The 26,866-nt window shown below is 48.5% G+C and overlaps 1 protein-coding gene across 3 annotated transcripts in view; it reads right to left on the bottom strand.

Annotated features, from left to right (window-relative positions):
- LOC133502338 (potassium voltage-gated channel subfamily D member 2-like) overlaps positions 1-26,866 on the bottom strand; it is a 54,056-nt gene that overhangs the window by 5,216 nt on the left and 21,974 nt on the right. For 2 of the 3 annotated variants that reach the window (XM_061823009.1, XM_061823008.1), the window contains 2 exons: positions 2,140-2,302; positions 58-156 (listed from right to left, as the gene is read on the bottom strand). In XM_061823009.1, coding sequence (XP_061678993.1) covers positions 58-156; positions 2,140-2,302 — 262 coding nt within the window. Of the gene's footprint in view, positions 1-57; positions 157-1,693; positions 1,793-2,139; positions 2,303-26,866 lie in introns of all 3 variants that reach the window. The other variant, XM_061823010.1, reaches the window with a different exon arrangement.

Here is a 26,866-nt window from a genome sequence, read left to right as displayed (position 1 = left end):
AGCGGTTGTTCAAGTCAAGTGTGGAGAATTTTTGGTGGAAGTACCGGCGGGCCTTACCGTGGTCTTCTCCAGGCAGTGCAGCAGGTGATGGTGTTGGCTCTCGAACGGAGGGCTGGCGGACTTCCCCACCAGGGCTTGTCCTGCCTCCTTGGAGGCCTTGGAACACACAGAGTGAAAGAAGCGAGACACAGCGCAAATCCATGAGCGGGTCTGGAACGTTCCGAGCCGCGTTTGTTTGATGCGATGAGCGTCAGGCAACAGCGAGCTCAGTGATGTAGCGGAGAGGACACAAATGCTGATCTGTAGCACGGCAGCCGGTGAGCATCAATCTTAGAGATCGACCGATTTGTTCATTTGGTTTCGCGCGAATCATTCGTCACCGTGGAGGCCAAAAACTGATGTTTGGAGCCAACATTCATTGGCAGTTTCATATTAGTGTCAACATTTTGAATCACGGCGACTCCAACGCTTCATTTAAATGTCGTTTTTCAGATTTGCGACTTTTATTTTGATCATCTTTCTTGTACAATTTAAACAAAAGGTAGATTCTCAGCAGTTTGTCTTATATTTTGAAATATGGTTTTTAATCACGGAAAGCTCATTGGAAACGTGCTGTATCAATAAATGTGCTTGCCTTATGAGGCTAAAAAAAACAACAACGTATATTTCCTTAGTGTTCTACAGTAAAGTAGAACTGAAATTAATCTTTCACCGATTGTACGTTTGTGTTCAAATGCAGGAACCTCGCAGGGTCCGCAGCATTTCTTATACGGTCAACTGAAAATGTAACCTCAAAAAAGAAATGGATCAATTGACCCCGTTTTTCATTGATCTCTTCACAACGTTTGGATTTGGGGAAAAAACAAAAAAAAAAAACCAACGCAGTTGCTGATACGCGTCAAAATGTGGAAGCGCACTGGCCGATGATCGGTCTGTCCCTAACGCGGACGTATGGCGCAATTTTTATTTTTTTTGGGGGGGGGAGTCGTGTTGTTTTATCGAGGAAAACGACGGGAGGGTCCAAAAGGGGCGATTCGGCGCAACGGCGGCGGCACGCCCGGGACACAGATCCAACACACTGCACCAAAACACAGCACAGAACCGGAAAACCGGCACCACGACAACACACGGACGGACACTTTGGATGAAGCTCTGCACGGCTCTGGGATGGAAGGTGTTAGTCTGCGCTTACAGCCGGGGAATGTTCTAGAATTCACACACAGTGGATCAGAAACAGAGTTTCGAGGAGATTTGAGGCTGAGCAGACAGCCTCCGGGGGCCACCCGCTATCCAGGAAGCCGTTTTTGTTTTGTTTGGTTTGGTTTTTGTTTTTTTTTCTCTCAACGCTCTTCCCCTTTTCCCTCCTTCCCCTCCAAACGCTGTTGGACAAGACATGCAGAGCCGGGTCACGAGTCGGCGGGACCGTAACGGCCGTTCTCCGCACGGACAGAGAGAAAACTGTTGACCAAGCATGTCGATGCCGAAGAGGCGACAAGTGCGATGCAAGAAGACGACCACACGGAAGCACTGAGATGACAGCGACCCCCCCCCCCCCCCCCCCCCCCCCCCTGAGTGCGGTGGCATGACCCTCAACCCCCCCCCCCCCCCAAGACCCCACGCTGCCCTCCCATTTGAGCCGAGCGGCATGCAAGCGTCAGCGAGGCCCCCCGAGCCGCCGCTTGGCCCCCGTTACCTCCTCCAGTGAGTCGATCAGGAGCCCGTTTTGTTTGTAGCGCATATAGGCATTAGTGCCCCGAATCTTCGCCGCGCGGATTCGAGCGAGGCGAGTTTTCTGTTTGAACAAACAGACCTCGGTTTTAGCCTTTGCTGTCTGACTAATTGGTCCCGTCTCCCCGTGGCGGCCCCCGCTATTTAGCCAAGAGCGGCTGAGCCGGAGATCCAGCAGGAGTCAATTGTGCCTTAGCAAACACTTTCAAGATGGGGAACATACACACGTGAAGAAAAACGCCTTCTTCCTGTTCTCCCAGCCGATACACACGGGAACACAATACAAGATGAATATTCTGGAAGATTGCCTTTTGTTCGGTCACTGTTTTGTGGAGATAAAGCCAGAACAGGGGGTGGGCAGATAGGAGATAAGAGAGCGGCGGGGTGGGGGGGGGGGGGGGGGTTCAGTACCCTCTGGGCTCGCCGCTTCTCCGCCCTCTGGCTTTGGTGGTAAATGCGGCTGAAGTTGGACACGATGACCGGCACGGGCAAGGCGATGACCAGCACCCCGCTCAGCGAGCATATGGAGCCAAACACCTTCCCCACGATCGTTTTGGGCACCATGTCGCCGTACCTGGAGGACACGGGGGGGAACACACAACCAAAGTACACTTTAGGACAATTGACTTTTTCATTGCTTCTTTTCGCCTGCGTTCCCATCAAGTGTGAAATTAAACAGCCCGGTCAATCATTTGGACTCGTTCCTTGAGCAAGTCGCCGCGGACTTCCGCCATCTACCTGTCAGACTCTGGTTGCGGTCGCTCCGTTTTTTTTTTTGGGGGGGGGGGGGGCTGTTTTGTCTCAGGCTAATGCAGATTACGGCTTTTGTTACCATGACAACCAAGAGAGGCGCTAAGGCGTGGGAGGACGTCAGCGAAACAAAAATGGTTGAAGTTGACATCCGCGCACTACTCGTACTACCGGTAAAACGTCACTCGGAGTAGTACTACCACACAGTTGTCAACTTTTGTACGCGGGATGCGGGTGTCTGGTCGTGTTCCAAAAAGTCTGGTCACTTGAAAGTGCTTCTGGATCTTCACCCGCCCTACCTGATCCAATCATAGGCAGAGAAACACACTCATGGTGGGAGCTGCCATATTGGATTTTGACAAAGCTACCAAAAGTAGCAGTAGACTCTTTTTTTTTTTTTTTTTTTTTGGCCATCAAAATGATTAAAATGCATGAAAATACACCTACAGATGGTGTTCATTACACACAGTTTTTTTTTCCCATCTATTTTTTTATATTTACATTTGTATTTTTATGACTACCATTTAAGTTTCATGTAGCACCATCCATCAAACTGTCCAAAAAAATTACTCGTTGTCAATGATGATGACAATGTCCCTGACTGCAAAGAAACATCCTGGAAAAAAATCTGAGAAAATACATATTTATTCTTTGTGAAAACGTCAAGCGGAACAGCGACGTTTGTAGACTTTAGTGACACCTCAGACTATAAAGCGACTAAAAAAAGTCAGATTGAGCTTTTGGTGGACCGCACGGCTCCAATTGAGCATCAGTGGCGTCATTTACATTCACTCCATGAAGTGTCGATTTTTCGCAAGATCGCGACACGTTTTCCGTGAACTACGGCGACATGCATACTCTGTCATATTCAAGAGTGTCAGGTGTGTAACCGTGCTCAACCTTCGTCCTGGGATGTCGTCACCTCTTCATTAACATGACGAGCAGAAAATCGTGATTTTATCTTCAACTCAAAAACAGTGACGATCTCAAACCCGAGCGATCGTATGCTGCCATCTGCTATTTCATTTTTTCTCTCACCGTCTGAAGTCAAATCAGAGGAAACCTCTCCTGTTTCAGGTCAGCCAGAATCGCCAAAGTTATGTAATTTTGTTAAATGCCACAATAACGAGAGGTGCAATTTCTCAGAGGTCAAAAGTTTGTCACTGTGTGAGTTAAGTGACTGCACGTTCCAGGATGTATTTGAGGCCACACCTCAAAAACACGGCCTCCTTTCTTTGAAATCGTGGCTAAATCTAAAGAAATCGGCCAGGAAAAGCCAATCGTGGAGCTCCACGAGTCTGGCTCACGTCCCGTTGGCTGATGAAACTAAAGTGGAGACTGTTTGGCCAGAGTGACCAACGAAAAAGGAGGACGCTTATAGACCTGAGAACACCGTACCAACTGTGAAAAAGGGAGGTGGCAGCATCATGTTGTGGCGGTGCTTTCCTACTGCAGGAACTGGACCTCGTCATAAAATAGGCAAACTCATAAAGAAAGACAGTTACTTCCAGGTATGAAGGCAATTAGGGAATCTAAAATCTGGGCGCAAATGGGTCTTCCAAATGGACAATGACCCGAAGCATACTGCCAAAATGGTTCTGAAGTGGCTTGAGGATTAGGATCAATGTCTTGGAGTGGCCGTCACAAAGCCCTGATGTGAATCCCATCGAAAGTTTGTGGGCCGATCCGAAAAGGCCTGCGCGAGGAAGGCAACTGACAAAGCTGACCCAGTTCTGTCAGGAGGATTGGGCCAGGATCCCAGCAGGGTACTGTCAGAAGCTTCTGGAAGGTTACCCGTCACCTCTGACCCACGTCATGTAGTTCAAAGGAAACGCTGGAGCCTAATGAGGAAATCAATGTCAACTTTTGACCTCAAAGAAAAGAATGTCAAATATGCTCTCTCGTTATTGTGGTAGTTAGCAAAATGAAATCGTTTTGGTGATCCTGACTGACCTGAAACAGGAGAGGTTTTGTCTCATTTGACTTCAGAAACCGAGACAAAAAAAAGGGATATTGTGGTTTGAAATTCTGTTGACGTAAACTTCTGGCTTCACCTGTAGATGTCCGTGGCAGTGAATGAGTTATAACTCTTTTTTTTTTTTTTTTTTTTTGGTCTGAATCATGTCGGAGAGCTTTTCTGAAGACCTGGGAAGTGTTTTTAATCGTGGCCACCAAATGCATAATCCGTCAACCTTGAAATAGTTGTTTCATGTTATTTTTTGATAGTCTTGAAATAGTCGCAGTGACCTCCGAGCACTTGAAAAAAGTTCCGACATTTGAAGTGGCTGCGCAATAAATAGGACCCGAGTGAAGTTTTTCTCCTCGACGGCCTACTTTCCGCGTCGGATTGTGACGTTCCGCTTTAAGCTCCTTCCGTATGTAATCACGCGCACACCCGCCGGCCGTCACGCGGTGACCGAGCGTCCCCCGTTAGCCAAACCACTTGCGAAAGACGCAGCGAGTCGTCCGATATTGAGGAGAGGTAAAAAGCAAACGGGAACGGCGGGCGCGCTCGACCCCGGAGACGTTTTGTTTTAGTTTTTATTTTTTTGGGGGTTCTTGCTCGTGCATTCAGGCTTATCTTGCATTTTTAAAAAGGGGACGGGCATGTGATGAAAGCCCAGCGGCAGAGAAAAGGGTCTCTTTGGAACGGCTCCCTGCTCCCTTCGCGAAGGTCACTCCGATGACGTCTTTATTCCTTTAACGCGCGCATTAAGAGGGCCGCAGACGTGTGGCTACGAGCAATCTCCGGCGTTCCATTAAGCTAGCCGACACTTTATTGGCACGTGGGCGGAACCTTTCGCACGGACGTCGGCTCCTGGGCCATCGCGTTCTTGAGTGGGGAACACACGCGCTGATTTTCAATCGCGGAAAGCGACCTCGTTTTGTCTTTTGTTTTACTCTCAAGATAAGAAAGTGGACCTCGTTGCTTTCTATTTGGCTCGTGCTATCGATTTGCTCCGAGACAACGCAAGATGTCCGTGTTTGAGTGGCTCACCAGCTTTAGCGTGGGTGCATAGGACACGCCCCTTTCGAGCTGGTTACCGACGGTGACGCTAAGCTAGGAGGGTTAGCGCATTGCAGGTGTTTGGACAGCAAAAAAAAAAAAACAAACGAAAGCCCGACGATGCCGGAACGTTGCGCCAAATTGGGGAGTACCCGACCTTTTTAAAGCTACCCTGACCGGCGAGAGCTCAGGTGAGACCGCAAATCGTTTCACAATGAAGGCAAAATGCGTAAAGTGTGGATCGAGACACGTCAGCGTCCGTAGTTTGTCACAAAAGACAAAGCCGATTCGAAAAGGTTTTTATTTTTTTCTCGACCGTTTACTACGAGATTCCACTTAAATTGCTTCACTTTTTTTTAACAAGAGCGACAGCCTGGAACATTTTGCCACTCGCAAGACGAGCTAGGACTGTATACCGTATTTATTTTAGAGACGCCCTCCCTTTGAAAACGGATGTCCTTTGTACTCCTTAACACTGCGGTTGAGATCTTGATTGATTGATTGATTGATCACCCTCGGGGTCTTAACCCATTCGTAGGCAGCGTCCCATGATTTTCACGCGTTATGTCCTTCAGTATCCCAAAATATTGAAGTGTTTTAATCTGAAGCCATAATCTAGTATCTAAGACAACCCAAGCACCCTCTCGGGGGCAGTAAAGTTATCGCGGTAAAGAAGTGTTATTTCCTTGATTGTGGCCTGTCAGGAGACTTTTATCGAAATAAGGATGATTGAGATTTTATTATTTTTATTATTATTGTTGAGATTGAGAGCAATTATTCATCTCAATAATTGCCACCCTGCCCATGAATGGGTTAATAAAGCAATAACCACAAAAACCGCTCCCATCAGTGGCCTTACTTAGTCACCTTTTTGACGTCGATGGCTGCAAAAATGATTCGTAGTGGATGTCGAAACGTTTACAAGCGTCTCACGTTCAAAGATTCGTCGTGTAAGGCAGAACGGAGCAACGGTTTGTTTTTTTTCAGTTATTAGATAAATGTGCATTTTTTTTTTTTTTTTTGTGAGAGGCAGTTGAAGCGAAAGGTGTCTGGTGTGTTATGTGACAGAAGAGTGTCTGCTAGGATGAAGGGCAAAGTTTACAAAACAGTGGTGAGGCCGGCCATGATGTACGGATTAGAGACGGTGGCACTGAAGAAACAACAGGAAGCAGAAATGAAGATGTTGAGGTTCTCGCTCGGAGTGACCAGGTTGGATAGGATTAGAAATGAGCTCATTCGAGGGACAGCCAAAGCTGGATGTTTTGGAGACAAGATTCGAGAGAGCAGACTTCGATGGTTTGGACATGTTCAGAGGCGAGAGAGTGAGTATATTGGTAGAAGGATGCTGAGGATGGAGCTTTCAAGGAAGAGAGAGCGAGAGAGAGGAAGACCAAAGAGAAGGTTGATGGATGTGGTGAGGGAAGACATGAGGGCGGTTGGGGTGTTGAGAGAGGAAGATGCAGGAGAGAGGCTAAGATGGCAAAAGATGACACGCTGTGGCGACCCCTAACGGGACAAGCCGAAAGGAAAAGAAGAAGAAGAAGAAGAAGTTGAAGCGTCGTGAAACTGGTACGTTCTGAAAATGTGTAAGTCGGGGCACTCTTAAGTCCAGGTACCAGCATATTGTCAGCTTGTGCTTGGTTTTATTCTTCCTCTTGGGCGAGAAGGTGAGCTCATGTGTTCAAGCCAGATGACAAAAATTGTTTTGGAAATCAGTTATTGACCGCCAGCCATCAAAAAGCACCTTTTGATGGAGTTCTAATCAGATCCGGCGCGGCAGCACACGACGCTGTGTTCGTTGCCGGTTCATTCCAAGGTAACGTTCCAATTAAATCTCTCTATAATCACTCCGGCTTCATGTCTCCGGTGGGTCTTTTCAGCCAATGAAAGAGAGACGAGCAAAGCAAAGCAAAGCAAAGCAAAGCAAACACTCGTACCGCCGCACCGAGAGGTGATTAGCGTTCACGATCGTGACGCAATCAGGGAGCGAGGCTGGATTTCTCGGCTGCAATTGACGGCAGCGGGGCCGACCGACCTTGCTGATAATGACGACAAATCGTTGGCACATGAGATGCGTGTTCCCGAATGGCCCTCCAAAGACAAAGCCGCTGACAGGCAGGCAAGACCGGGCCTGGAAAGGGAGTCGGATGACTGATTTTGCCGGTGCCGCGAGATGAACGATGGAGACCCACAAGCGGAAATGATCTGAGATGCCGTGCGGGGAGGGCGTCAGCGTGGCCGCGACAGCCGCAAATCTCTCAAGAGATGCGGGCAAATCCAAATCCCGACGTATGGCCGCACTCGTCCTCGAATGAACTCGTGCAATGCCTGGCGGCCGTCTGCTTCTCGAGTCATTAGGCCTCGGGTGTCCGTCAAGGCGGGATCCTACTCTTACACAGCCCGGGCGCAAAGATGTAAACGTAGGCATTTCAATATCACGCTTGACGGGACTTCATGTCCAACACTTTGCTCTCGAGCTGAGGAATCTCGCAGATGTCGTTAGTTTTACACTTCATTACGGGTCAAGCCGTTTTCCTATGAAATCACGGACCGAGCTCGAAAGCCGGTGTCAATTATGGATTCCGGCGAGACTATTAAGCGAGGAGAGGCTTCCTGCTCCAGATCCAGGTCCAAATCGGGACAAATTGGAGCTTTCAAAGCCAACAAAAGCCCAAATGCTAAATGTTAAACAGCAAAAGTAGCCAAAAGAAAGAAAGAACTAGGGAAGGAATTTACAAATCACGCTGCTACGCTTGCCTTTGGGCTGCATCTACCAGGACTACGGCAAAGGAGTTTCATTTAGCTTACGTAGAGTCTTGGTTTCGACTGACTGACGTCGTACATTCCAACTACGGCAATAAATAATTCCCATACAACATTAAAACGAAACCAAAAAATCATCGTTATCTCAGTCGCTGTCTTGTGGTTCAACGACATGGGTTTGTTTACTTGCGCTGCCATCTGAGCGCGATTCGGTATTTGCCACCCACAGGAACGTATGACTTCACGGCGCGTTGTCGTTTAAGAGCAGTAAAGACACAGATGACAATTTTATTGTTCCTCGTCATGCGCACATTCAAGCGATCAGCTCAGATGTGAAACATTAGCATGTGGGCACCCTGCTCGGGACTTCTCGTGTTGCTGAAAATGCAAAACCGGGCAGTCAACCGTGGAATAGAATGCATTGGAGCCGTTGCAGAGAGGCCGCTGGAGAGAGGCACTAGCGGTGATGGATTGTTCACGGGGGGGGGAACCTGTGCTACACCATCTCTGCCTCCTTCACCGGTCAGAAATTAACAGCAGGGAGAGCTTAAAGCCGTGTTCAAGCTTTGTTCCACTTGTCTCCGGCTAGCAGGTACCAACGTTCGCAAGGCTGCGCCCAAGCACAAAAAAAACATGGATGGATGGATGGATGGATGGCTAGATCTTTATCCACCACGCAGCGGAAGGCGAGGTGTGTCGATTCCCTTGCTCCCGCCTACCTGAAGCCTTTTCCAAAGTGTCTTGAAAACAGGATCTGTAGAATCGATCCAACATTATCGCACAGGGAGAGACACGCTAAGGTTTCTCCAAAAACTCTTACACAGTATGGAATCATTAGCTCCAATAGGCGAGAGGTCATTGCTTGGTTGGTTCGTTAGCAGGATTAGGTCAGAGGCACACAACCTTAGGCTCGGAATACTGCCAAGAATGTCAAAAGCACACGAGGAATTTGGCTCCATGACTTGGAGCCGCTCGAGTTGAGCGAAAATGAAGACATTGCGGGAACGGTAACGTTAGCAATCGTGCAATGGTGGTCCGTGTTTTTTTCCGTTGTTGACATATGTCCTGTAACAATTAGAGCGGTTGGAATCCCTCATCGAGCAATTGTCCAGTGCAAAGAGCATTGTGGGACAAGGGGCGGCGCACCAAGACTTGAAGAAATGGAAGCAATTTAAATTCGATGCGATTGTGCAAATGCTGCAGAGTGGTGAGACTCTGACAGCGAGTGCACAAGTCATCTAGAATATTTCTTTGGCGTTGGCCCGCCAGAAATGTGACAACAAGGTGGCGACAAAAAAATAGGCAGCACGTTGCAGTCGAATTGTAAATGAGCTGTTTAAGAAGGTAAATGCAAGAGAGGGAAGTAGGGTTGGTTCTGGTAGCGAGGGCGAGGGCGAGGGCTGGTCGTAGGCTACCGACAATCCTTTCTAGAGTTTTGACACGGACGACCTGCCACGTGTCCTGAGCAAGGATCCTTTCACGTTTGATAGCAAATGTGCATTAAAACGCAGATGAATTCGTCTTCTGTGTTTGTCATTTGAGTCACAACGGAGGAGTTCTTCCAAAGTCGCTCGCGAGCTAACATTCGGGATAACCAAACCAGCAAAATGATGACGTTGCACAATTTGTATATTCCAAGTATGAATGGAACAGTGTCCCGTGCCTCAGAATGCAAAAGGAATTGTTCCATTCATCGAATCCTCCAACAAAAATCAAAACCTAAACACGTTTCATCTTCAACTTACGTTCTCATGTTCTCTCCTGCTTCATTATTGCCAGATCGCACACTGCCGACTGCATTTCCAAGACTTTGTTTTTTTCTCACCGGCTTCTCTAATTTCTTTTTTTTAATGGCCGTAATCATGTATTAGTTCGAAGAACTGTTCTCTTTATGACCTGCCTGGTGGATACAAATAGCGGGAGAAGGAGAAGGAGAAGGAGAAGGAGAGAGCGAGAGGAAGATGAGTGAGCTTGCAAAAGATAGCGAGAATTGGAGGGAGTGACATAGCGAGATTGATTGCGGGACGGCCAGGCAGATAACGAGAGAAATTGCTATCTAGCTCGATAGAGAGAGAGAGAGAGAGAGAAAGAGAGCGGTCACCATGGCAACCAAGCGATGCGCTTCTGACTGCGTGATATACAAATGACTTTCAAGCTAATTTTAGCAAAATTTGTATTTTTGTTCAAATATATTGTACCGTCAAAAATGTTTCTTTCTTTCTTTCCGGAATCACGTTTAGGGGAGACACCCAAACAACGCTGAACACACATGTGAGTGAAAAGGGGCTAGAATTTGACATGTCGTTAAAAAAAAAAAAAAAAAAAAAAAAGCAATCTTGTTGCTTGATTGTCTTCTGGGCCTGAAATCTGACGGCCATCTGGTAAGTGGGAAGCGAGTGGGGGGGGGGGGGGGGGGCAGTACTGTGTGACTCTACGGATACGTCGTTTGTGTATTTCATCTTTCAGAGACAGGCTGCATGCATCTTTATGCTCAGACTTGAAATATAATTACATTCTTCAGATTCTTTCAACAACGTCCCCCCCCCCCCCCAAAAAAAAAAAACCCAAAACATGAGCACGATCTCGTCGGTCCACACGTGCCACAGACAAATGAGTTGTGTAGATGTTTGCGGATCGGCATGAAAAGGAGGTTCCGGTCCGATCCAAATTCCTGGCGTTGTTGTGGTCTGGACTGGCAGTTGAGATCACTCGTCACCGAGCGGCTTAATTAGCGCTGCTGCCAAGTCGGAAGTGGATTGCCGCCGTCGTGTCCCAAATATAGAAACCGATATGACACCGCCGTCTCCCGGATTCATATTTTATCTCATGACGTGACCAAAAACATCAAAATATTCCTCATCTGATCAGAGAACTGCTACGAAACTGTACTGTACTCTACAGTACATGTACTGAAGAGACTGCTGGAGGGGAAAAATATGCGCTATTTGTGGAACTGAAAATTGAATAATAAAAAAAAAAAATATCTGGCCTTTCTTGACATTGCTCGTAAGGTGGCACATTCCATTTGTTCAAATTTCATTATTTGTGGCCCCCAAATTACAGTACAACCCCCTCGGCATTTTTCAAATACGAGCTTTCACTGACTTGAGATACTTCAGAACTGGAGCAATACAAACGAATACAAGAGAAAGCCTGACGGGACTGTCGCCATCTAATTAGCAAAATCTAACGAGATATTGAAGGTGGCGTCCTATTAAACGTGTCACGCCAAAGACACGAAAAACTCCCGTTCGGTCAAACGGCGCTTTGATTCTGCAGCGCTTTCAAATCACAATGCGCGATGCGACTAATTTCATGAGTACATGAAGGTTTTTGATTCATTGACTGATTAGAATTAAAAGTAAGCGAGCGCGCGGCCAATCTCGCCCAGTTGCTTTATGGGAATAATTGCGGCAACCATTTCAATGTCACTTTTTTTAACTGAGCATTGTTATCTGCCTCTTATCATCTACGACTCAATGTCATCCGCTGATCCTGAACAAAGACTAACCGAGGTAAAGTTGACGAAATCCTTTTGAATCTGCTTTTTTGCGCGACTTTTAAAATTGACGAGACCAATTCGAATGGCGCCCGGGGAAACGCATCCTTTTGTTTATTTTTAACAATGATTCAATACCCGAGTTTGCTTTCGATTCGTTTTAAAACTGGACACCACCACCACCAGTTCCCAACTAGAGAAACATTGAAAGACACGCCCGTCGAAATCCTCGCGAGCGAACCTGCCGTGGCCCGGAGGGAAGTACACGTTCGGTCGGGTATTTCAGGTCTTCCACTCCAATCGGAACTTGAATGCTTGAATCGTAGACAAACAAGATGTAAACATCGCTATCTATGAAGTTCCCCATTCCACCGTTGCGAGAAAACGTTTCTGAGGAAAGGTGGCCTTGTTTTGTTTCAAATTTCAAGAGGCGTCACGGTGGCTCAGTCGGCAAAGCGTCGGCCTCACGGTTCTGAGGTCCCCGGGTTGAATCCCGCACCCGCCCGTGTGGACTTTGCATGTTCTCCCCGTGCCCGCGTGGCTTTTCTCCGGGTGGGCACGCCGCTTTCCTCCCACATCCCGAAAAACGCGCAACATTAATTGGACGCTCAAAGTCGCCCCTGGGTGCGATTGGGAGTGCGGCTGTTTGTCCTCTATGTGCCCTGCGATTGGCAGGCGACCAGTTCAGGCTGCGCCCGGCCTCCTTCCCGTATCCCTGCGACCCTTGTGAGGATGAGCGGCTAAGAAAATGGATGGATAGAGTACCTACACCCTGTAACATGAATGAATAATAAACTGCAAAGTGTCGGTACTTGAGTACTTGATGACCGCTCACGAGAACGGACTGGCAGCCCTCTGATTGGCTGCCGGAATGTTTTGGAGCAAAGCTGACGTTCTTCCGAGATGTTTTTCCCTTTACGTCTAAAATGTCAAAATTATTTGAATGATACAAAAGCACTGCAGCCCGTAACATGAATGAGGAGTAGATAGCGGCGCGTTGATCCTAATCCAGAAAAAAATGGAATGCTTTGTCAGTGACGGGCACTTCCGCGTTGGCTATTTTATTTTACTGCCGGCAGCGTGTTCTTTTGTGATTTAGCGCCTTAATGCGCCATCAATTTTCCCTCATCACAATTGTGCACTCAGTCAGACGTTTGCTGAGACGTTGACCTGCTGAGGTTTCATTTCATTCCGCGCAGGTACGTTGAACAACCGCTCTGCACAATTCGGAATGAGTCACATTTTCATTTTCACCGTCCGCCCGATTTGCTTTCAGCCGCTGCATTACGATGCGCCGCTTTGACATTTTGTCAGTTTCAATTGTTATTTATTGACACAAATGTCTTTTTATGTACCTTGGTCCGTCAACGGCTGTTCGGGGGTCGAGGAGGCGCACTCGGGTGCTTTCCACGTGGCGCCACTTCCATTCCTATCCGTGCCCAATGCGCCGTTTGTTAGTTGGAGCGAGCGGCAGCCTCGATGTCGTTCCTCCGTTCAACGGACCGGATGGCCTCCATTTCTCTCTCTGACCTTCGTCTTCTGGCGCTTGCTCGCTGGCGCCGTTTTCAATGGCCAGAAATGCCCGCGCAAACGGGGGCAGACCCCCGAAACCGAAAACCTCCGTCAAAGGTTAAGGTCTGTCGTATGTCTGAGCGCCGTCGGTGGCGGGCTTGACGCGGGATTCGAGAATCCGCTAAACGCCCGAATCTTGACGACACGACACGACACGCGTGATGAAGAAGTCTCGCGCTTGACCGAAAGGCAGACGCTGCTTTTCTTTCTAATACGTGTCCTGACAAGGAGCAAATGGAGGAACGTGCTTTTCTGTACCTTCTCGGAGGAGCGCAGTGTTCATCCTTTCTGACAGCTAAATAATAGATCCACCCCACCCCACCCCACCCCCAAAAAAAAGAGAGAGGGGGGGGGTAATTTTGAAGCGCAACTCCATCATAGTCGCACTGTTATGAATTCAATATCTCGAGAAAATGGATCACGCTGCCTGCATGTCTGACGCTCGCATGAGTGACACGAGATGTGCAGTTTTCAGACTTCAGCTATCCAATTTATGAGTGCTGAAAAATGGGTTTTTTTTTAAAGCAGGTTACAGCACAATAAGAGCACTCATCAAACATTTAGCTCGTACACACGAGAGTGAATTGGCCGCAGTGTAACAAAAGAATCATGCAGCAAACAAATTTGCTGCATTTCCACGTAAACAAGGCAAAAGGACTTGCCGAACAAAAGCGGAACCTCTCCGGTGGAGGAGATCTTTGGATTATTGATCAAACAAATGTTTTTTTGGTCAGTGATTAATTATTAAGAGCGATCTGTACTGATCCACCTCCGCAAGGAACAAACAGACTGTTAAGCACTCAATTCATAATCATAATAATATTTAAGACCAATACCACGGGGACTGGGCAGCCTCAGCACTCAGCATGTACTGTGTATGTACGCCGTCTTCCCAGAACCAGAAGATAAAAAACTAAATCCCTGACGTGATCCCTAAACGCCGCGCATCACTGCCGCTGTTGTGCTCTGCAACTCTGGCCACAACCCCGGAGAGCACGACTCAAAAATGCTTCCTCCCTCGTGTTTGGACACCAAAGACTGACGGGATTAGGAGCGTGCGGGCCGATAGGACTCCGCTCCGACGCTATCCCTCGGATCGACGTCACGATGGAAGATTGGGGGGGGGGATCCCGCGGGCACCCGGATTAGCTCGCTAGATTTTCACCACAGGTGATAAGGGAGGGAAGGGAAGGCTGGCAGAAGCTACACAACATCACGGGGAGATAGCAGAGAGCCAAGCCAGATAGAAGCCAAGCCGGAGGACCGCACCGCTTTAGCGCCGTTCCTACGCCATCTGAACGTTAGCGAACCCTAACCCATCAGCCCAAAATCAAAACCTGCAGTTTTTTTTTAAGCAGCCCGACCGTTGAAATGTTGTACAGAATCCTCAAGTGGAAAGGGAAGATGAAGTGATGTGAATGAAGCAATGGCATCAAGACAAAAGCCTAGCGGTGACATTTCCTCCAAACTGGACAGGGTTTAAAGAGGTTTTGTGGAGACAGGTGAAGAAAGAATTTCAACCAACGACGACGTCTTGATCCAAATGAGGTAACACTGCCTTCAGATTTACTGCTGGCATCTCTAAAATAAAGCACTTTGAGGGCTCTAAGATTGACCCCTGAGGAACACCGCAGGAAAGGGATCACTGTTGCCAAAGTGTCGAGAATGCATGTGTGAGTGATTGTTTCTGTAGGTTCTCGTCTTGTAAAACAAACTCGTTATCTTCAGTAACAAGCCACGATTCGTCGATTTTGGTTCATTTTGTGTGAAGAAATTACATTTTTTTAGAATTTGAATGAAAACTGAAACCTTGTTGCGATTGAAATGTTGTACTTTGACACCTTTAAAAAATGTTTTGCTATACCTCCCCAAATAAATCCTGTATTGAAATGGCATTGACTGACGCGATGATTAAAGTAATAATTAATTAGTAGTCATGATTGATTAGAATCATATCTCCAAAAGGAATTTTTCCAAGAAATTGTCCCTGCTTAAGGGTCAGTAAAATATGATTCCGGCAATCACTGACTGGTAAAAGTAGAGTTACCCACGGATTTTTCAAAAGTGAAGAGCAAGGACAAAAATTGTCACGTGTGTGCTTACTGCACTTATCGTGGTTTGGTGTGTACAAAATGACAGACATAGCCGAACTCTGAATTGACCAACGCATGTTTTTTTGAAACAAAAGTATTTAAACGGTTCATAATATAGAGTTATGTCCGTCTGTCTTGACCACCGGGGGGGGGGGGGCAGAATAAACTGTTCACTGACATGTCTCGATTCCTCGCAGCTCATCAGTACTGCGCGAATATGAGTCGTTCTGCGCAGAGGATAAAGAATATAAAAGTATATGACAGCGAGCGCCGTCATCTGTTTAATTTGACGGCAAACTTCAACTGGGAGTGGCAATAAACACAATCGTACGCCGCAACCCTTTTGACACCGCCGATCTTTCATCTCCCGCGCGACGGACAATCAGGCCTTTGCCGCGTTTGCCGATGTGGCTTTGACCCCTCCGGGTCGACGTTCATCTTTGAGTCACGCGAGCTACACGAGGCCCGATAAAGACCTTTCCCCATTCTTCTGCGTCAGCCACGCAGACGCAGATGAATCATATGCATTAATCCCTCGCATAAGGCCCCTCGGCTCTCCCTCGCTTATATCAAACATGTATTCCCTCAGACCAGCGCCCCGCCCCCAAATCCCAGCTTAACCCCCCCCCCCCCCGCCCCCCCGCGCAACCTGGCGGCTAGTTATCGCGGCGGCTCCGACATTAGCATGCACGCGCTCTCATTTGGGGAGATCTTCTTAGGGGAAGGTGATAAAAAGCTTTCTTTCTCAATTTCTGACTTTGACTCAGCCTTCTTCCCGCTGGACCCCCCCCCCCCCCCGCCTGCCTTTTTCCATCAACGAGTCGCGGATGAAAATCCTCCTTTCCTTTTCTTTTCCTCCCCCGCTTTCTCCATTATCATGCAGCGTCGGAAGAGAGCGGCTTGACATTTTTCTTTCCCTTCTGCGCTCCGTCCCCCCGTTCGGTGGACACCTGCTGACACTTGAGAAACAACTGCTGTCCTGTCCTGTCCTGTGCGGGGGGGTCTTGGTTTTGCTTCCATCTTTTGTCGCGTCACCTCATAACGGCTGCGATAATCCACTACGTGTGATTAATCGCAGCCGCGCTATATGAACTCGTGCGCCGAAGTGAGTGTTTATTTTCGTCCACTGGAACCCAAACATTTACCGCCCCCGGTGAATGAACGTATTTCGTTTTTCAGTGGCCGAGCGCTTGTGGGAGAGGTTCCGGCCCAGCTCGTCTGACGTTCGAGCTTTCGCGACGGCGCATGATGGCGTCGGCTTCGAAAGTGAGGCAACTTTTGAATTTCAGCTCGGCTACGGAGACAAATGCAGTACCGAACACGTAGGAGGAGCGACTGCGGTATTTAGTTGAAAGTGTGTCGCGATCGTGAGAAAAGATGATAGATTGAATGACAAACGCCTTGTAAATTAAAAAAAAAAATACTTTCAACTCGAGCCAGATGGGGAGTCGGTGTTGCTCATTTCTTTTCTCCATCAAAAACATTTTTTTTTTTCTGTTTTGAATGTTTTATTGTTTGAGATAACAAGCAAAAAATGTCACTTTTCTCTGTTTATGTTACTGCAGAATGGAAAAAAAAACACAATATCTTGAAACATCAAAATGGTTCATAATATGTTTTGAAAGCGGCTGGCAGTAGATGAGGTAATAGAAGTTTTACTGGGCGGGATGGGGGGGGGGGGGGGGTTGAAGTGTCCTCACAGAGCCATAAAATATTATTAATAATTCGTGTGCGTCAGAATGAGGTTTTCTATCAGTCTTGGGCCGATGAAAGCGTGCTCGTGACTCCGCTGTTTTCCGCATCCCCGTCCTCGCGGCGTTTCGCTAAAAATACATCCACGCGACGCTAAGATAATGCAATTGCGCTGCTTTGTGCTTCACGCCGGGAGAAAAGAAGGGGGTGCTGCGGCTGTAGATTACGAGGGAACGCGACGACAAAGTCAATGGTCCGGCTCCCGAGCGCTTATGCTAATGAGCGCCTCGCCTATCCCACCTCATCGGAGCGAGGCTTCGATCGAGCGTAAAGGAAATTCCCGCCGGCTCGGGTTCAACACCTTGATGACAAAATGAAAATTTGCAACCGATGCGGTTGCCGATTGCCATTTTAATTGGACGTAATGAGATTGTCGGCTACCAAACTGACCTGCGGTGGACAAAAAAAAACGCTGACTTGCGCGTGTCCCTTTTAACCTTTGACACGCGTGCAGTTGACGCAGAAGGGGGAGGAGGGGCGAAGGAAAGGTCCGGCGGATTAGTACCGCCTTGTCGTAAAAAGGGAACGGGTCCAGGAGCGTCATCACGCTGACAGCAGATTAGTGCTCGGCGGCGACAGAGCAGACGCTGCAAGATTAACTTTGATCTGCAATTTCTCTGTGAGCAGCCGCTGGAAATCAGCTTCCTCCACCAAATGGCCCGAAACTCGGAGCGTGCGGCGGCAACGCAAGGCCGTTGCTCAAGAGCGGCGCCGGTCCTTTAAGGCCCCTCCGGATTCCGCAATAGAGCCATTTCATCTTTGAAATCGCCAACTCGAGGCTATTATTCGTTTTCTGCAACTGCTCCTTTGTTTGATCGCCGGCTTCGTACGTCCGAGACGTTGAAGTAGTAGGCGTGGCCGGTCCTTCCGAAGGCTTTCAACCGTCCAATGAGACCAAAGGGAATGAAAGCAAATGGTTTCGAAATGAAGTCAAATTCCAAAAGAAGAAGAAATCTTTTTCTTTTTCTTTTTTTTTTTTCAAAGAGCTCGGAACAATCGTGACGTTTTGGCATTAAAATTGAGCTGAAATGGCAACGTTATGCTTTGCAAATACAAATTAAAAAACAGGTCAGTGTACGAGAAGCTCCAGAACTAAACCAGAACCTTAATTGAAATGAACCCTTAACGTTGACCCTTCAAATGGAGACAAACGATCAGTTTTTGTCCCGGCTGCCGCTGGCCTCCATCAAGATCCCGTCAAGTGAGTGACTCCTGCTTCGTGGATGGTGCACCAAAACGGATGTGGCGCTTGCCGCTTTCTGCCGTTGTGCTTTTTGTTCTTTACGTGGGTTGTTGTTTTCGCAGCGTGAGGAAAAGCAACATCGAATCGTGCCGTGATCGGGAATCTCCTAATAGGTGTGGTTTGATTTTGGTCAAAATGGTTCTTTGATAGCATTTTGAACTCTTAAAATGTTCTAATGCCATAAAAATGCATGTTGAGCGGCATGATTGACTAGTCCTTAGCACATCCGCTTCGAAATTCCCATGTGAATGGTTCAAATCTGGTCTGGGCCCTTGGTTCCCTTTGGATTTTGCGAGGGTTTTCTCGTCACATTCCCAGCTTCCTCCTGGGTTCCAAAAAAGTGCAATTTATGTCCATTGAAGAGTCTCAATTGTGGCGACTGCTCCAGGGTCAACCCAGCCTCTCGGTCAAAGTCCGTTGAGGTTGGTCCTTCTCAAATGTGGACTCGCCCTGAAGAAGATGAATTGATGTAGGGATATGACAAGCGCCAGCAAAAGTCGTATTTTCATCTTTGAGAAGTGAATATATCGATTGCAGGAGACTGATTTGGTGGCGATGAGGAATTGGTCATCATCGCCAAAACAGTGAACCTCGAGACTGGATTCTCTGCTGGGGAGGGAACAGTAAAGAGAGAAGAGTCAGAGTACCGCAACAGAACCTTGGGGAGCACCCTGAGGAAGGGGAGCAATAGAGGATTCGGACTTTCGGGGATGAACTGGGTTCTGTCGGAAAGGAGAGGGCAGTGTCTGGGATCTTCGGTGCGGCCGATCCTGTCCAAAGACTCTCCGAGAATGCTGAGCTTGCCAGAAGAGGAGGACCAATAGGTTGTCCGCGATCCCGAGGACTGTTTCAGTGCTGTGTTTGGAGCAAAATCCAGATTCAAATCGGTGGAGAGGTTCTCTTCCAACTGAGATGCCATAGACGCCGAGGACGGATGTACAGTACGTGATACAAGTGACACAATTCTGATATTTTTTTGGACTGCCAAGGGGCACAATTCAGATATGGGTCACGGTGCCGAGAATTGACGGGGGTGATTGGATCGCAAACAAATGCACCGCGACGGAGCTCCTCAGTTTGCAATCGGTCCTCCTGTAAAATGTGGATTAAAAAAAACATCTCATCGTCTGCCAACGTGACGGTACCATAAGCAGACGAATCCTAATTAGCCCATCAACGCGTGCCTGCTGTCATTGTGTTAATGTCAACGTCGACGTCAACAAACACGTTGGCAGGGAAGAAAATACCCCCAAAATAGGATCTAATACGGAGCACATGTACTGCTTACTTTTTTTTAAACCTCGGATTCGACGACGTGACACGATACGTTCATAGAAGAGAGGAACTCTTTTCTGCACGTTTATTCTCGAGTCCGACGCGAGTATCTGTACTTCGACTGAACGAGCGAAGGCGAATATCTTTGGCTCGACTGGCTAAATTCTTCCGTCTCCGAATCGAACCCGAAAGGAGAGAACCATCTGCGAGTTCAAAGAGACGTGAACGTCTTGACACGAGGCTTGTCAGAAGACAATGTGCCGAGCGCTCTCTCTCTCTCGAGAGAGAGAGAGAGAGAGAAAAGGTGGCCGGCGACGGCGGCGCGGCCCCCAGTAAAACCGCAAACAGCGGCGGAGCGCCGGGAAGCTGCGACTGCGTACGGGGGACGAAGCGAATCCCTCCCAACAGCTGCCGATCGGCCCTCGGAGGGCAGAGCGCAGCCGCGAGCTGCTGCCGTCTTCTCCCTTTCCCCCGTTTCTCCACTTCTCCAGCGCGGGGGACGTCATTACTTTTTCTCGTTCATTCCACAGGAGTTCTCCCGTCAAATCAAAACACGACACGAGAAATAATAACTCGGGTGGAACACAAACACGAGCGAAAGGTCATTTTGTTGATGGAAATCGCCCTCACGGCTGCGCAATCCATCAGCAGTCGGCGGCTTTACCGTCTGCTTTCACGACTGCGGCGGCTTGGAGGAGGGACGTACGCGGACTGCCTTTATTTACCACTTAAGCGTCTTCTCGGCGGCCTCCCGGTGAATCATGATGTTGACGCCGGCGAAGAAAGGCGGCGTAACGAGCGTACCGATCCAGCGCGAACAATCGTGACTGAATGAAGGTTATTCATTTTAATCACACGACAGCACTCCCGGGGGGCTTTGCTATATTTAAGCACTTTTTCATTTCTTCTCCTTTTTTCCCGTCTCGCGAGGCAATCGCTTTGTGGGACGTCTGCCCTTGAAGAATCTGACAACAGACGGAGATATTTATACATCGCGGAGATGTGAAGTCGGAGGGAGCGCCATCAAATTCAGCGCCCACCTTTTCGACTGCGTTAAGACATCAAATACATCGTTGCCCTTTTTTTCTTCTTCTCCGTTCTTCCACAACGCACCTGCTCCGGAGCTGTTAGTCCTCTTTTTGTTTCCGTTTCTCTTTCAAAAGAGACGCCGTGTTGGTTTTGTTCGTCGGTCCTCGGGGAGAGGCGGAACAACTCGGATCGTTGGTCTCCCGTTTCCGCGATCTGTTGGTCCTAATTGGACTTTTCCACCTGTCGGGGTCCACCAATAATCTTCTGGGGATTTTGCGGCCGAAGCATCCAATCAAACGCTCTCGTACATCAGCGAGAGTCCTCTTGGAGCGGTGCCACGCCTCAGGCTGGGTGGTTTGCGGCCGGCGAAAAAGTTCACAGTTACGCTGCCACCGGCGACCGTTCGCGAGATGGCGGGTTTCGCGATCGGTGTTGGGCTCCGAAAGTATCGACGATATGAACGGGCGAGCAAGGTTAATACCGCCACAGTTTGCGGAGATTTGACAAAACAGAAACAAAAAAAAAACCAATCACGTCTGGCAAGTCAGTTCGTCCGATCTTCACTTGGAGCTGTTAAAGGAAATCACGTTCAAGTAACTTACCTTCTTCTTCTTCCTTTCGGCTTGTCCGGTTAGGGGTGGCCACAGGGTGTCATCTTTTTCTATCTTAGCCCATCTCCCGCATCTGCCTCTCTAACCCCAACTGCCCTCGTGTCTTCCCTCACCACATCCATCAATCTTCTCTTTTCTACCAACATCCTCAGACTCTCTCACCTCTGCACATGTCCAAACCACCCAAGTCTGCTCTCTCGATCGAACCTCGTCTCCCTCGCATGAGCTCATTTCTGATCCTATCCGAGCGAGAACCTCAACATCTTCAATTCTGCTACCTCCAGTTCCGCTTCAGTGCCACCGTCTCTAATCCGTCCACCGTGGCCGGCCTCACCACTGTTTTATGAACTTTGCCCTTCATCCCAGCGGAGACTCTTCTGTCACATAGAACGCCAGACACCTTCCGCCAACTGTCCCCCCACCCTGCTTGGACTCGTTTCTTCACTTCCTTTCCACACTCACCGTTGCTCCGGATCGTTGACCCCGAAATATTTGAAGTGGTCCACCCTCGCTATCTCTTCCCCCTCCACCTTTCTCATTCACGCACATATAATCTGTTTTACTTCATTCCTCTCCTTTCCGGTGCATGTCTCCATCTTTCTCATTGTTCCTCCGCCTGCTCGCTGCTTTCACCGCATATCACAATATCATCTGCGAACATGATGGTCCAAGGGGATTCCAGTCTAAGCTCGTCTGTCAGCCTCTCCATTATCACTGCAAACAGGAAGGGGCTCAGAGCTGATCCCTGATGCAGTCCCACCTCCACCTTAAATTCTTCAAAGGCACACCTCACCATTGTTCTGCTGCCCTCTTTCAAGTTCAAGTAACTTACCCGATAGGTTCAAATAGCCTTCCCCTCAGACCTTATTGTGGTTTTAATTGGCTGATTTGCTTCTCAATGCAACCAATCCACCTGCTGTAATAACTAAATGCTCACGGGAGTAATAACTAAATGTGAGGAACTGCAATTCCCATATCTACATACATGCGTGGTATAGACATTATGAGCAGCAATGTACACCGTTGACTATTATGGACAGTGTATGAAATGACAGAAATGTCTAAACAGTGTGGAAGAATATTCTGTTGGGAAACGTATACAGTGCTGCAAGCTGGAAGTGCATTTTGTGCATGAGCTGAATTTATGGTCTCGAATCAGTGGCGGGAGGTGCCACGGAGGGATAACGTGGGTACGCAGAGAAGCAGCTCAGCATCCTGACTGCCTGGTGGAAAAAAAATGTCTTTTTGATCACGCTGGTTTTGCGCCGAAGGCTCTGCAGTCTCCTCCCTGATGGGAGCAGTCTGAAGACGCAGTAGCATGGGTGAGTGAGGTTACCTGCGATCCCAGTAACCTCGTGGGTGAGAAACATTGATGATCTTCTCAGTTTCTCTCAGCGTGTGCTGTGGGGTCTTGCAGCTGGTGGCGGTGCAGGCGCCGTACCGCACAGTAAGGCTGCTGAACTGCTCTCGGTCGTCACTCTGTAGAAGGAGATCATGATGGGGGACGGAGCGCTCGCTTTTTTTTTCAGTTTCTCCATGAAGAAGAGCCGCTGTGGCAGTGAAGTGGGTTTAATGGTCCAGGACAGGTCTTCGGAGATGCGTCTGCCCGGTAGCATGTTAGCCGGTCTATGGGTATAGATGATCTTGTTGGCCAGGGGATGAAAGGGAGAGCTGTTTGGTGTGGGCTAGCTTCTAATTTAGCGCCGATACCTCCTCCTTCTGTTCCACCCATGGCGCTTCCGCTGTGGGCCGGGTGCATGAGTGGGGGGGGGGGGGGTGGGGGGTCTTGGGTTGCGCCGGCCTCCAGAGCAGACGGCAGTCGCACGGCGCTTCCGCGATCGCTGGCTTTATGTCCAGAAATAACACTCCGTTGATGTCGAGCAGAACCGCTTTGGAATTGGTGCGCTAAGGGGCAAAAATGAAAACCCCACACTCATTTCCCATAACACCCTTGTGTATAGAGAGAGAAGAGCCACCGCAAAGTGCACTCGCCGCCATCTTCCTCCCGCGTTCCTCGTGCGTGTCACTCGACATCCCGAACACTCGGTAGCGAGCGGCGGGACGTGCGACACCGGATTTGCGCTCTTGATTACAGCCCATTCACTTTGATGGATGCCTTTTTTTAGAAAAGGAGACGGCTGCGGCTGCGGCTGCGGCCGCGGCGCAGCTTGTTTACTCGCGCGGACGTCGTCGCGCAATTGCAGATGCCAACGCGGCCCGGAAGGTCCAGAGAAGATTTGGATCTCGGTTGCGAGCGCTCGGCCTTCGGAAGCAACGGCGTGCGGCGTCGGGGAGGCCGAAGGTGGATCGCTCGACCGTCATTTCCACCGGACCGCAGTGACCAAAAGCTCGCACCCCGCCAGGCATTCAACCGGCAGCTGCGGCAGGAATGGAAATGATGTCACTCGCACTTCCACGCAAGCGAGAGAGGAATCTGAACGTGCGAGCGAATGAGACAAAGCCGGCTCGGGAATTGATTGCCGTGTCCGCTTTTATTAACGGTAATGTCTCGCTGGCTTTCCTCCTCGCCTCTGCTCACTTTCTTCCCTTTTAGCTCCGATGTGAGACTCTTGCACCAAAAGAGATTTCATTTGTCTGTGGCCGCCCCCCCCAAAAAAAGGAGGCCGTTGCAAGCTTGAAATGTAACTCTTTAAGCTCATCCACAAGGATTAGGGACAATTGGCTGAGGAGGGAAATCCAAATAATAATCATCTGTTTATGGTTTTCCGCTAATAGCTAGAAAAAAAAAATAAAAGTCCCCACATCGAAATCCGACCCTTAAGGCTGCTGAGGGGCAGAAGCGGGGAAGCCCGAGCGGAAGCTCCACCGCCACTTCGAGTGCACCAAGCCGGCAAACACTCGGAGCAAATCGTCACTTTCAAATAAAGATGCGACATTGTTACCCGGGTACGAAGACGGGTTGAAACAGTTTTTCACCATTTCAGTTTTTCCGTTTTTTGGAGCCTGACCTGAACGGCACCGCTTGATGCTCTCTGGAGTCTGCCATGAGTCGCCCCTCCCGCACCGCATAAAAATGTAAGCACATTTGTTGGATCGGCAAAAAAGCGCGATTGCTGTTCGCTAGCAAGGTAGGCCTCCGCCCCAAAAATGCCACTTTAGAGCGCCTCGTTGTCCTGCCGAGATAAATTTGGCTTTAACTTGTACCCCCCGATTTTTTTTTAACTGCTAAGGTACTCAATGCGTTTTTTACACCGTCCACTCATGCACGGAAAAGATCCGCGACGACCCGGTGGGATGTTTTACAGTCACCTGAGGCTTGAAGAGAGTAAACACAAAGTTATGTATTTGTATGAGAGTGAGGTGGTCGAAGTGGCATCCATTTTAAATGTACAGTAGTAGTAGGAGTAGTCGTGTGTACTGTGCAGTATTTGATTGAGAGCTGACGGTTGAACTGGGGCGTGGCTTCAGCACATTCATCACCAGAGAGAGCAGCATAATTGGTAACACCTTTTTTTTTTTACGAACATGCCGATTTTTTTGTGGTTTGTCAAATTTACAACAATTTTCACTTTACGTGGCACATTCTGATGTGTTCTCTGAAGCTGTGGTCCTCAACGATTTTTTTTTTGTTTGTTTGTTTTTTTAACCGGGCCGCAAAGAATGAATGAGAAATGATTGCATTGTTGTTGTTGTTTTTTTTTTTTCTTCCGGCTGTCTTATTTTGAAAGCCGCCACTTCTGCCTTGGTCTCATTTCCGCACTTGACTGTTCGTCTCGTCTTTTTCTTGCATCGGCAATCAAAGCAAACCCTCGTAAAATGAACCAGAAGCAGTTCACTGGATAGTTTCTTTTGAAAAGGGGATACAAGACAAGGATGAGACAATAGACTGCTTGCAAAAAGAATGCAAAGAAAAGACCAAGATCGCCATCGGTGTCGCGTGATCGTCGCAACAGGTGATTCTCAAGTTCCACACCGATGGCGTCGGGTCGCGATCGGATCAAAACAACGACAGCTCAAAAGTGAAAGGCAAACATTTGAAGGGTGTGCGCTTTCCCGCTTTTTTTTCTTTTTTTTTTTATGAAACACGCCCATGATTATGCTCGTTTCTACGTAGTTTTTAGTTCTCGTTGTTTTGAAAGCGATCTGACAACAAAGTTTTCGGAGAAGCTGCAGTAAAAAAAAGAAAAAAAAATGGTTGGAAACATCTCGCTTTCGGGGAGCACAATAAAAAGAATAAATGAACATCGAGGCACAGCTACTTGTGAGGACAACGCAGAGCGGCTTTGCATGATCATGGTGAGTTGAATGCATCGAACATTCATTTTCAAGACGATCGTGTGAATTTATGTTTGACGTGTATGTCAATTATCTATCTATCTATCTATCTATCTATCTATCTATCTATCTATCTATCTATCTATCTATCTATCTATCTATCTATCTATCTATCTATCTATCTATCTATCTATCCATCCACCCACCCACCCACCCACCCACGCGCGGGCGGGCGGACGGGCAGCACGGTGGATCAGCTGTAATGTTTTCTCCCGGTGCCTGCGTGGCTTTTCTCCGGGTGGGCACTCCGGTTTCCTCCCACATCCCAAAAACACGCAACATTAATTGGACACTAAATTGCCCCGTAGGTGTGATTGTCTGTCTCCATGTGCCCTGCGATTGGCTGGCGACCAGTTCAGGGTGTACCGACAGCCGGGACAGGCTCCGGCACTCCCCGTGACCCTGGTGAGGATAAGCGGTGAAGAAAATGGATGGAGGGATATATGCACCAGACCTTGACAGCTCGGTCTGTGAAAAACGATGCCTACCCGAAAGCGGTCCGCGGTGCAAAAAAAGGTTGGGTGACCACTGCTTTGAAGGACTGAACTGAGAAATGTCTACCGAATGTTTGGTCGGGACAAAACGTTGTCTACTTTTTAAGGGCAGTATTTTGTACTCTCGGGGCAATCCAGGACACGTATCGCACTGGAACTGAAAACAGGAGAATTTGGTCTCCGGACACGACTTTCGAGAAGACTGCCGGGCTTGACACAGAGACCCAGAAATGTCTTTGGGCTTTACGTTCGACGGGATTTGCTGCGTCGTCTAGCGCCAGCCCCCTGGATGATCACTTCCGAGGTTTTCCATACTCATTAATAATAATAATTGGGCACCAGTTGTGCTCTCATCGCTGTGGCGTCAAATGATGCAAATGGAAACGTCGTCGACTTTTATTGGCTTCAGTCTTTCCTGCCGTCGCAGAGAAGGAGCGACGCACAAGTTTGTGATCTTTCTTCAGGGAGTGCAATGGATTGTCGGGCTTTAAAAAAATAAAACCTCCAAGATATTATATTGAGGAGGGGAGGAATAATCAGTTTGGGGACTGACGTCAAATTTCACCACTTGTTCAAGCGGAGCTCCGAGAGGAATAGTTTTTTGATTGTCAACCGTAAAGTCCGGAATGAGCTCGGATGCGGCGGACTCGAGGATTTCATTGAAATGTTCAAACTTTGCCGCTGCGTAGCAACGGAAGCTGTTGATGTGGGAAGGGGGAATAAGGTCGAATGTCTGGCGGGCCGACTGCTCAGA

This window comes from Syngnathoides biaculeatus, chromosome 6 (assembly GCF_019802595.1).
Source record: "Syngnathoides biaculeatus isolate LvHL_M chromosome 6, ASM1980259v1, whole genome shotgun sequence".
NCBI lineage: Eukaryota > Metazoa > Chordata > Actinopteri > Syngnathiformes > Syngnathidae > Syngnathoides > Syngnathoides biaculeatus.
The sequence above is the reverse complement of the archived record's forward strand: the minus strand, read 5'-3'. Positions and strand labels throughout refer to the sequence as shown.